This window comes from Hyalella azteca, unplaced genomic scaffold (assembly GCF_000764305.2).
Source record: "Hyalella azteca isolate HAZT.00-mixed unplaced genomic scaffold, Hazt_2.0.2 contig5927, whole genome shotgun sequence".
Taxonomy (NCBI): domain Eukaryota; kingdom Metazoa; phylum Arthropoda; class Malacostraca; order Amphipoda; family Hyalellidae; genus Hyalella; species Hyalella azteca.
In genome coordinates, this window is record NW_025936103.1 from 365,598 (window position 1) to 377,645 (window position 12,048).

The window sequence follows — 12,048 nt, forward strand, 5'->3', positions numbered from 1 at the left end:
GGGTGGTGGTGTGGCGGGTGGTGGTGTGGCGGGTGGAGGTGTGGCGAGAGTAAATTTCTGTTCCTGCAAATCAAAAAACATTATTTTTTCGCAAAAAAAATTTGAATCGTCAAATTTTTAATACTTAAATACGAGTTCACACATTAAAATCCTCTAACATGCGCAGTAATGACAACGGCAATTAATGGAGCTTGAAAACTAGAATGGTTGAAGTTAATACCTAGTAGAGTGGGGGATTAAGTTTGGGTACAATACATAATATTATAATATAGCAGTTTTCAGCGTTTATTAGGCCGTAGGCCTGTCGCCGATTCTTAACATCGCAGAACATTCACAGCTTGTGCGGTCTCGAACTCGCAACTCACTGCTACCATTCTGCTTTGCTTAACCGCCCGGCCTCCTCGCCGATTCTGACCAGAAACTGGCGCACAGAGCTGGGATCGAACCCGCGTCTATATCCTGCAATCTTGGTACCCACTGGGCCACCCTGCCCAGTGTACAGCTGGCACTCTGTACCGCAAAATATGCAGCACTGTATTATATTATAGGAAAGACTTCGTGCTACCCTTTCGGTGGCACTGCACGCCTTACTGCAGATGGCACTGCACGCCTTACTGCAGATGGCACTGCACGCCTTACTGCAGCTGGCACTGCACGCCTTACTGCAGCTGGCACTGCACGCCTTACTGCAGCTGGCACTGCACGCCTTACTGCAGCTGGCACTGCACGTCTTACTGCAGCTGGCACTGCACGCCTTACTGCAGGTGGCACTGCACGTCTTACTGCAGATGGCACTGCACGCCTTACTGCAGATGGCACTGCACGACTTACTGCAAATGGCACTGCACGCCTTACTGCAGATGGCACTGCACGACTTACTACAGATGGCACCACATGATTTACAAAAAATAACGTAAATTCATCGGGCATTCTTCCCCAATGTACATGCCTGGCCTCGAGTAACTTTAATGTTACATAATAATGATATAAATGGCATGATTTCAGTAAAAAGTGTCGTATAGCTTAAGCTGCGCATGCAAGGTGAGTTGATAAGATAAGACATCAAATTCCTACCCTTACCGCCATCCACATCATCACAAAACATCTTGTGTCTTGGTATGACGTGGCGAATCTTCCTCCAGACTTTCAATTGTTATTAGTTTTTGATCGACAACGCCGCTTTACAAAGATTTAAGTATCAATAAATTCTCACAAAGTATAAGGTTTGGACAGAAGTTTCAATATTCGCTTAAATTTCGAAGAATCTTCCGAAAGACCTCCAGGTGGTCACTTATAGAGATCCCGGGTGAACGTTGGAGGTTTGACATCATTTATAACTACTGAAAGCGTCTTTAAACAATGTGGCAACAATAAATACTGTTAGAGTAATGAATTGGGCTCTATACCTTCTTCAAAGTAGAACGGGAGGATGTCACTAATTCAATGGAGAAATTCTTACCGTGAAATTCAGGAACTTGTTATGCGGAAGTGGTCATCTATACCTTCTTCAAAGTAGAACGGGAGGATGTCACTAATTCAATGGAGAAATTCTTACCGTGAAATTCAGGAACTTGTTATGTGGAGGTAGTCGATTCTACATGCTTGTCGAAGGGCATAGCTTTCAGACGCCTATTCAAAGTCCGTTACGTTTCGAATACCCTTGTGAAAAATTTCATAACCAACGCGTCAAAATCTGCATTAAGCGTCTAATTCCATTTAGCAGACCTGGGCCTATACTTTCAAACAAAGTAAAGAGATCGTATGTTCATGAACCAATCATTGACGGCCTTTTAAGCAAAATCTACCAATCATGGACGTGAAAATAGAGCGTAAGTACTTACGTTCACTTAGCGAGTTTTGAAAGTATGGCCCCAGCATCAGTAAACAGTTTGGCTCTTGCAGACAAATCGATCGGAAAAAATAACGAGGTGAGTTTAATCGCGCTCTAGAGATTAAAGGACATATATAAAGGCTGTAGTAATTATAAGATTGAGAGGAATAATCCATTCCGAAGTCATTTGACTCGACAAACTTTAATAATAATATTTGTATTGATTTTTGTATTGGACCTTCTTAACTTAGCATGTCATTTTATTATTTGTTAGGTGAAACGTTCATGACCAGTACATGAGACTTTGAAAATCTGCGCTTCTAACGAGAGGAAGGCTATATTCATTTCCAAACCAGCAATAGGGTTTCTTAAATTTAAATATTTAATCCAGATTCGATTATTATTGACATTTATTCAGAAAACGGACAAGCAATCTTGAAAATTCAACAGTGCTACAGAGCCGACAACAAAGCTTTATGCTAACTAAATATAGAGTTTTATAGGCTTAAATATGAACACTAAATTCCAGCTAGGCCTCTTAATTGAATTTTAGACAAAAGTAAATGCACCGTCATCGAGCGCCAGACGAGACGGTTTCTGACGATTCGACAATTCTCATCATCGAATACTGTATCTGAAGTAACGTTTTCATATTCAACTTCAGTATTCAACCCTGCATGCACTTAAGTACAGATCAATACGATTTTATACATTCGTTACAGCACTATAAAATTGACCATGAACGCTCTTAGCATCGACAAAAGACTCGGTTGTGCTACCATGCAATTCTACAACGGAGAACAACAACAATTCTACATCACAAAAATTTTTTTCTACCTAACATGAAAATTTCCACTGGACATGCGAATGCATATACCAATAACAAGATCATTTTGATGAAGCCCAACGTCGTAACTTTCATTCGAATTCAACTATCAATCTCCATTCACGCAGATCCAGCATTTCTTGTAATATTTCTGCAATTATCAATATTTCTATATAACTTCTGCCTCTAATTATACAGCTAAATTAACCTAAGTAGCTCAAGTACTTCATTAGGATGCATTTGAAATAAGGTAGAAATTGATTTAGCCATCACTAATCAAGGTTTCATCCTAGCATCTATTTTCAAATACCATTGCAAAGTTTCTATGTAAGAGGTACTTCTTGTCCACGTTGGTAGTTGTTACAATCGTCAGCCACTATATTTTCAACAGCTGTCTATCCTCAATTCGATACGATAATATTTACTTTTAGTGGAATGACAAAATATTGAACTAAATCAATTTCGTTATTCTCCACACCACCAATAGGGGAATAATTTTCCAAGCTTGTACAAGGTCAAGAAATTTCTATATACATTCATATCTCTATGCTCATCAATTTGCTAGGGTTGTACACGAACATCGTGCGAGCTGAACGTAAGTGCAATAACAAAACTTGCCCGCATATTTTTCTTCACTCACATCATACTCTAGTGATTTACCACGAGATATTAATTCACTTTGCAGAAGGTCTCATCCGTGACATTTTCGATCCATCTGAGGTAATTAGTTACTTTCGTATGGACTCCGGGGTTTAAAGGATCTGCACAAGGCGGTAGCCCCCAAGATACAATCCCCAGCTGGATGTGACGTCCTTTAGACTGGACGGTCAGCGGACCACCCGAGTCTCCTCTACAAGCGTCCTGGCCAGGTCTCAAGGTGCAAAACATATTATTTGTGACTTTATAGACCGCCATGCCGCGGTTGTATACGATACACTCTTCATAGCTTATGATGCGGAGATCAACTTCCTTTAGAACTGTAGACGTATCTCCTAGTTCACCAACACTGCCCCACCCCGTTACAGTTCCATAAGTACCTTCGTAGTCCGAGTTCCGCATATTGTAAGGTAGACACACAGGTGAAATTCTGGTCGAATAAGTCACTCGGGCAGCCAGCTTCAACAAGGCAATGTCATTGTCATATTTTTCATTATAATAGGGATGGATAATTACCCGAGATACCTTGACTCTTCTGCCGAACTGCAGGTTTAGCCCAACCTGATTTGTACCCAGCAATACCTCTACGTTCTCGAGTGTTTCATCTGTCATGCAGTGCGCGGCTGTCAGCACCCACTGATTGGAGATGAGGCTTCCTCCGCAAGAAGGCTTATTCATTCCATCTTTAAGGATACCAATCATCCAAGGATATTCAGCTGTCGATGCAGTATCGCCACCTGCCACTCTTGGCCCTTGATTCTCCAATCCACAGTCACAGTTACTTTTGGAGGGGGCAGTTGGGCGGAGCATGGCTTGGGTGGAAGTAGCAGTCGTTGGTGTCCTTATCGTTGCAGTAGTTCTAACGAGAGTGGGAGGAGGAGTGCCTACGTAACAAATGTATCCAGGCAGAATGGCAGAGCACGGATATCTTTTGGCCAACTGGAGCATAGCCTTCGAAAAAGCACGGGTATGTCGTGCCTGGGGCGGGGCTTGGTTCAACTCTAGTCGTGAATTCGTACACTTTATCAGTTTGAAGAACAATATTAGTTTCGCCGCAGTAAGTTGCCGCACAATCATTGCTCCACAAGGAGAGGATTAGTACTAGAGCAAATAATACTAACATGTTTGTAAATTCCTCCAAGTACAATTTATGTATCTGATTTATGGAATCTTGAGTGTAACGAAACGTCACTGACCAGATAATTCACTGACTGAAATGGCCAGCAGACATTGGCGACGGTATTCCAGCGTCTTCGCACGGTTACGACCACCGAACGACTGCGGATTTTTAGTCGACACATAGCATACGTCGGCTCTTCAATAATAGAAGCGTCTGTTGGTTCTGTACGATTCTTCAAACTAATACACGCAGGACACTTTCTTAAGTTTAATTACGTTTACTTAAATGTGTAGTTTTCAAGAGTTCCAATGACGAGGTGACTTTCCAAAGCTTTACGAGAAAATCTTTCAGTCCAAGTTTGTTTTTACATATAACTGGCGAATAAGCCCAGTGTTGCACGGAATTGGTGATCCGTGGTACTTGTGAAAACTTTTATTCTTAACCACGTCATCTCAAATCCATCACACCGAATTCAGGAGATTGACTTAAAAGTTCTGTACGCAAATCAAGGACCTTTCAAGCACATTTAGCACAGATCTCCTTTTCATCAAGTTCGGTTTTGACATTTGAATGAAACTTGATTTTTTAGTTTTGAATTGATTTTACTCCCACAAGAGGAAATATCGAATTTTTATTTCAAATCTATCAATCCCAGCCATTTCTCTCCGCCACAGTTCAATAAGGGCTGTAAATACCTGCAGCTTATAGACCATTAATATTTTTATAACGAGGTTTTTGTTACTTTAGCGGAGCGATGACTCAAGAATTTTGATTGGCAGACATTAATTCGACAATTTTCCTTTTTTAATTAACAAAGGAATTTTTCCTCACCCGACACGTTATATTGTCAACCACGCCTCAATCCTTACCTCATCCAACACGTAACAAAGAACTTTCTCAGTGTCTGCATCTGTCGCGGTTCTTGCAAACTACATCCACGCAGTGCCGGTCTTGTTCCCGGGACCTCACGGCCACTGGACAGCTTTGTCATCATTATACCGTCTCATCATCAAGTTGTCACCACTCACCACGTCACCGCGTCTTTTCATTTAGGATTGCGACTCGAGCAAAAAAGGACATTAAAACTTCAAATGTCATTTACTAAGTATTCAATTCTGGCGTTTTTACATATTCAAGCAAAAAGTAATCATTGGACATAATTTTACGAGGTTCTAAAAGTTTTATACAATTCTCATAACAATCCATTTAAGGATAATACCCATTAAAAAAAACAAATGACAAATAAAGCGATACATGATAACAGAATAAGCTGAGTAAGCAGGCGGGTGGTGGTGTGGCAGGTGGTGGTGTGGTGGGTGGTGATGTGGCGGGTGGTGGTGTGGCGGGTGGTGGTGTGGCGGGTGGTGGTGTGGCGGGTGGTGGTGTGGCGGGTGGTGGTGTGGCGGGTGGTGGTGTGGTGGGCAGTGGTGGTTGAGGGTTATTTGAGGTAGCAAAGCGGGTTGTTCTTCCCGTTGTTGTCGAGTTTCACCAGGCGATGCACACTGTACAACACTGTATCATACAGCATTGTGCACCAAACAATAGATGGCATAGTTCAGTACCCACATGTGCACTATGTGTCATTCTACAGGAGGCAATATAGCATTATATTACGGGAGACACTGTGTGCTATGCTACAGATGGAGAGCTGTGGTGAGAGACTCTATCTCTCGCGCCCAGCGCCCGGGTTTGAGTCCCACTGAGGACAAGTTCTACCGGGAAGCTCAGCTCATGGTCAACTCAGCCATTCATCCAACTCTGGTTGATGAATGAGTACCTGGCTTGTCCAGGGTGTTGTGTGAAATACGAAAATGGTTCTGGCGGGTCAGCGAGCCAGTGATGGTCGTAGAACTACCAGTGGCACCAAGTGCCCAGAAAAACTGACCTATCACTCTCCCTCCCTAGTCACCACTACCAGGATCGGCAATTACAACAAAAACATGCTTCAGATGGCACTGTATGCCTTACTACTGGTGGCACTGAATGCCATATTGACGAGGGATAAGGTACGGTTCAGGCCCTTTCGTCGTCATGCAGCTGCTCATTTGCGATCTTTTTTTTTCTAGCGATTGTGTTGAATTTATGTTCCAATCTCCCCATACAGCTAGGAAAAACGGGAGTGGAGCAACAACCAGCAGGCAGAGGTAGTGGAGCAACAACCGGCAGGCAGAGGTAGTGGAGTAACAACTTGCAGGCAGAGGGAGTGGAGCAACAACCTGCAGGCAGAGGTAGTGGAGTAACAACTTGCAGGCAGAGGTAGTGGAGCAACAACCTGCAGGCAGAGGTAGTGGAGCAACAACCTGGAGGTAGTGGAGCAACAACCTGCAGGCAGAGGTAGTGGAGCAACAACCTGGAGGTAGTGGAGCAACAACCTGGAGGTAGTGGAGCAACAACCTGCAGACAGAGGAGGTGGTGTAGGAAACTGCATGTAGAGTAGACGCATCCATCTGAGAGTGGAATTTAATAAATGGTTAATGTTCTACTCATCATAACCAACAAATATTCAGTTTTATTTAATACAAGTTTGGCGAGGATGACATCATTAATTTAAAAAATGTTCCATAATAAAATACTCAGCCATAGTGATCAAAATAAGGAACATTTCTGCCTCTCTTGGTACTTGCAATCATCCTAAAAAGCTGAAGTAAACCTATAACTGGCAATGCAATTCATCAAGAATTACAAAGAATCAAAAATATGAAAACCTTATTAGCTAAACCAATTTACCTAGTGAAGATGAATCAAGTCGAGCTGGCTCCAAGGACGCAGCAAGTAGTGCCCGCAATCACAAGAAGGACACCCATAATTTTCTGACCCCCCAGGGACGGCTCCTCCAACCACATCCCAGTGAGCGCTGTTGACAAGGCAGCCAACGAGTTCAGCACCGGCACCACCAGCGACACTGATGCCAGCCCCAGACAAACAGTAGACAGCACGCCACCAACCTGCGCAATTTCACAATACTGTCACAAAAATTCAACTACAGATTAAAATTGAAGTATGCTAATCAGTTGACAAAACTACCTCCCAAAATATATATCTCAGGTTCAACCTCACGTACATATAATTGTGCTATTTTCATGACTCATCGGAGAAAAAATGTCCTTTTAATTATAGAAGTGTGCAAATTATGCTTTAAATATATATCTCAAGTTCAACCTCACATATAATTGCACTATTTTCATGACTCGTTGGGAAAAATTTACTTTTTACTCATTTAAGTGTGCAAATTAGAAAAAATGTCCTTTTACACATATAAAAATGCAAATTATGCTTTAAATGCACAAATTAATTTCAGTAATAGCCCCAGGCCCACCTGATTAAACAGAAAAGCCACAACATAGGCCCTCTGCCCGGCCAAAAATCGGATCTCTTGCAGCACCTGCACAGGATGGTCATGTGGGAGGATTGTGTGAGTTGAAGGAATTATTTTGAGGAGTCATGAGGAAAACTATAGGATTAGAGGAGGAATCTTGTAAAGGCTTTCAGGATTATTAACATGAGAACTTTCATTGATGCTTTTCTATAAATTCATCAAAAAATTTTCAATGCTATACTTCAATGTTCATTTATATACCTACCTATGGTGACAATTTAAAAAAAAAATTAAGACTTATGGGGTACACAGCTCAACATGAATAAAGTGTAGAGAGAAGATGTGTTAAGGAGAAGAAGTAAATTGTCTTATTTAAGTGAGTGAAGAATTAGTTACTGAGATGTTGATATTATAAAGAATTACAACACACAATCAATGCTGCATTACCTTACTCAAAGAAATACAACTTTGATGCCCAAATCAGCAAATACCTATAATAAACAAAATTAATTTTTACACCACAGCTTAATTTTTAAAAACTATTACAGGCGGGCCAAACAGCAGCATAAGTGATTCATGTTTATACCTATATTCATGCACCCAAGTCCTTGGATGATAATCTTTAAATTGTCTTTTATGACACTTGATGATATGTACCGTATGTTGACTTGTGTACATCTGTCAGCTGGTACCATTTAGTAGATGATAAATCATCTATTGACTCATTGGCATTACAATATATATGTTGTATATATACACTGGCAGTGAAGGCTTACCTGGCCTATAGAACTTGCTGCCTTCACATGTTCTATGCCAACGCTGTGCTTCTTCATCAGTGGATTCGTGATTCCGTTGAATAAGCTGGCCACCACCAAGAGGCAAAGGACAGTAAGGTCTGCCATGGTCTTCCCACAACAAACTCTGATTCTGCGTTAAAGTTATAAATTCATATCAGACAATCAATTATATAACATTTGGAATTGGATAGAGAAAATAGAATTAGCTGAGAAGAATTATTTTACCAAGAGTAGCCTACCTGCCATTAGACAATTAAAAATTTATGTTAATTATATAGCCTGTTGAACCTTTGGGACACATTTTAGGATGGTATGAAATTTCCAGGTGTATTGTTCAAGTAGTGAGGGAAGTACCAGGCTAAGAAGGATCTGAATTCCCAACAGTGTAGTAGTCAAGGGTCTGGAATTCCATTTGAGACAAAAGTAAAATGTTTGTTAAAATTTACTGAATAAAAGTTACTGAATGTTTAGAATGAAATCAAAAAGGAGATTGACATAGTACAAAATGTTGAAAATGAAATAAAAAAGATGTAATTTGACACACCAGATCAATGTTGCAAGTTAACCACCTATATAATTAACCAGATCAATGTTGCAAGTTAAATTATATAGGGCATGTTTACAGAAAGCATACCAGTTACACTGTACCGGTATACCTATACAAGATGCTTAATGTGGGATGAATACAAGCATCACACAAGATGCTTAATGTGGGATGGATACCTAGATGTACAAGAATATACAATAAAACTGGTGTCTTGCATCTTCAATAAACTTGGAATAAAATTTACAAATGAACCTATACCATTTCTATACTAATACTCATGGACAAATGCTAATCATAAAATGAACCAAAGGAGTGCCATCAGCCCTCAGGAGAATATTCCAATAAAAATGTATAGTTTTTCTCATGCTTTTTGGTCAACAATGTAATTTCTTCAATTTAGTGCCATTTTTAAAGCAATGAAGATTTTAAAGTGTCAACAAAGCATTTCCCAAACAGTGCATCAACTATAATAGCTATGAAATATAAACTAAGTGATAAATGCCCCATTTCAATTACCTTTAGATAAGGAGATTAACTTATGAAGAGGATTGAGCAGTAGCAGGGCAGGGAAGAATGTGTGTATGGATGAGGTTAAAGGAGATCAGCTAGCCTTGCCAGCCACACACAAACAAAGTCCTGTGAATAACAATGATACACCAAACCAACCACCTGATCCCAATTCTTCTTCTCCCATTAACTGTCCCATTATAGTTGTAATGAGAAATGTAAGGCCATTGGTTATTGGAACAACCAATGACAATTCAGATGATCCCAGTAGAATAAAGAACAGCAAGCTGCCCACTTGGTTCACCAGGAATGCAGACACATATTTTGGACGAGTGATGAGGAATCTCATTTCTGCAAAAACCTGAAAAATAATTTAATTATTTATAGAGCTTTCAGTAATAAATGTAAGCCAAAAGGTCATATTAACTGAAATTTCAATACTTTTCATTTTTAAAATTTCAACATAGAAAATTATTCCACTCAAAATGCAAACATTTGTACGGAGAGATAAAACATTCCTCTAATCAAAATTAGAGCAAATTATTTGTAGTCTACATCTCTAATAATAGAATAGCAAATAGATTCCGAACCTGTGTTAATCGTGAAGAGGACTGAACATGTTCTATACCAGAGCTGTACTTCTTCAACAAGGGATTAGTTACCCCCCAAAGCATGCTTGTCAACAGCAAGATGCCAACATGATACATAAACCACATCACATCCAAGTTTAGATTGAATAAAAAAAATTGCACCTGAAATATAAAATGACACAGTGGATCAAGAAAATATTATTATGGTGAAATAGAAAACTCCTGATAAGAGTCAAGAAAAAGAGATTATTTCAAAAAGAGAGATTGATACAGAAGCTTATTATGATACAAAAGCATATGGGATATCTTTAATAAATCTTGGTTTGGGTTAAATGAATGATGATTTTCTACATAAATTTTTTCTGTTTAGGCCTCAAACCATGTAGGTATGAACATACATAGTGGCAAAGCAGATAATTTTTTAGCCTCTCCCTTAAGTTCATTTTTGAGTGTTATAAGTAGACCAGCAAAGTATCATTTTGAACATGTTTTAAACAATGAAGACGTGACTATTTTAATGTCTTTTTGTTTTTTGTTGATGTTATTTAATATTTTTGCACAGATATTTTCAGTAATTTTTTTGTTAGTATTCACTATTCAGTAACCTAACCAGTAACCTATAGCTATTACTACTACTAGGTAACTTACTAAGCTATACTGCTATAGATGGTAACCCTCTCTGACTCTAAAGTATCATCATTCTCTATCATGGATACCATCATACCAGCATTATCATACATAAAAAAATTGTTTACATCTTGAGTAGATGAGCATGAGGGGATTAAAAATGAACAGATTCTAAAAAAAATGTGGGCACTATAAATACTTTAGGGCAACAGGGGCACATATCATGATATCAGGAGCCAGGATGAAGTGTTCAACTGTTTCCTCAACCCCATAATCATGCAGAATTGCAGACACATGGGAGTGTCAGCCTGGACTCAGGCTCAAAAATGGATTTCAGATTCGTAATCTACACCCCAAAAAACATATAATTCAAAAAAAAACACTCTTTTTTTTGGATGTAGTTAATCTGCAATAATACCTTATAAAGCACCAACACCAGCAAACTTCAAAATGACTCAAACTCAAAGAAGAAAGCTAACTAACTAAACTAAGTCTCTAAAAGATTCAACAATCAGGTTGTTCGAATAAGAAAACCTGGCACAAGTATGGACAAACGGCACAAATTAAATAAATACAACCCTCTCCACGAACTCAGGACACAACTGATTGTCTCTTCTCTTTCTTTCTAATTTATTCTTATAGGAGCACTGGAAGCTAGTCCATAAAGCCCCTTGCCTAAACTGGGTTTAATTGGTACCTAACACTACTGATGAAGGGCAGGGTTCAAGTTCATTTCCTTTTATCTTGGACATTCCTGCCGCTGCCGGTTGGCTATCTGGGGGTTTTGTTCCCAGATTTGGGTTTCTTTTGTTTTTCCACATGAAACCTTTCAATTTAGAACTTCAAGATTTTATAATGAATATCAGTTATAATCAGTAATACGTGGTAAAGGGAAAGCGTAAATTTTTCACATTCCACTTTTTGATCAGCCTCCTGCGACTCTCATAATAGCTCGTCACTACTGTGTCACTTTTTATCTTACTGGTACTCAGACTCGGAAGTAAAAAAAAAACGTTTCACACTCAGTTTTTTTACCCTATAAACTAACATTTTACATTAACATGAACATGATGAACTGAAAGTTGAAATTTTTGTGCAATCAATATTTCATTCTTGGAGAAATTTACTTTAATTAGCTTCCAAAAAAGTTAATTTATCATGAGGATTGATTACATTATCATGAAAATTGAATTACGATTGTCAGAAATTACCCAACGCTCAAAAAATTGT

General features: G+C 39.3%; 1 protein-coding gene across 1 annotated transcript; it reads right to left on the reverse strand.

Annotated features, from left to right (window-relative positions):
• Window positions 1-2,496: 2,496 nt before the first annotated feature.
• LOC108669869 (transmembrane protease serine 6-like) lies at window positions 2,497-4,218 on the reverse strand. Its single transcript, XM_018157301.2, has one exon. It carries the CDS (start codon window positions 4,122-4,124, stop codon window positions 3,327-3,329), a length of 798 nt encoding a protein of 265 aa, XP_018012790.1. The 5' UTR covers window positions 4,125-4,218; the 3' UTR covers window positions 2,497-3,326.
• Window positions 4,219-12,048: the final 7,830 nt, after the last annotated feature.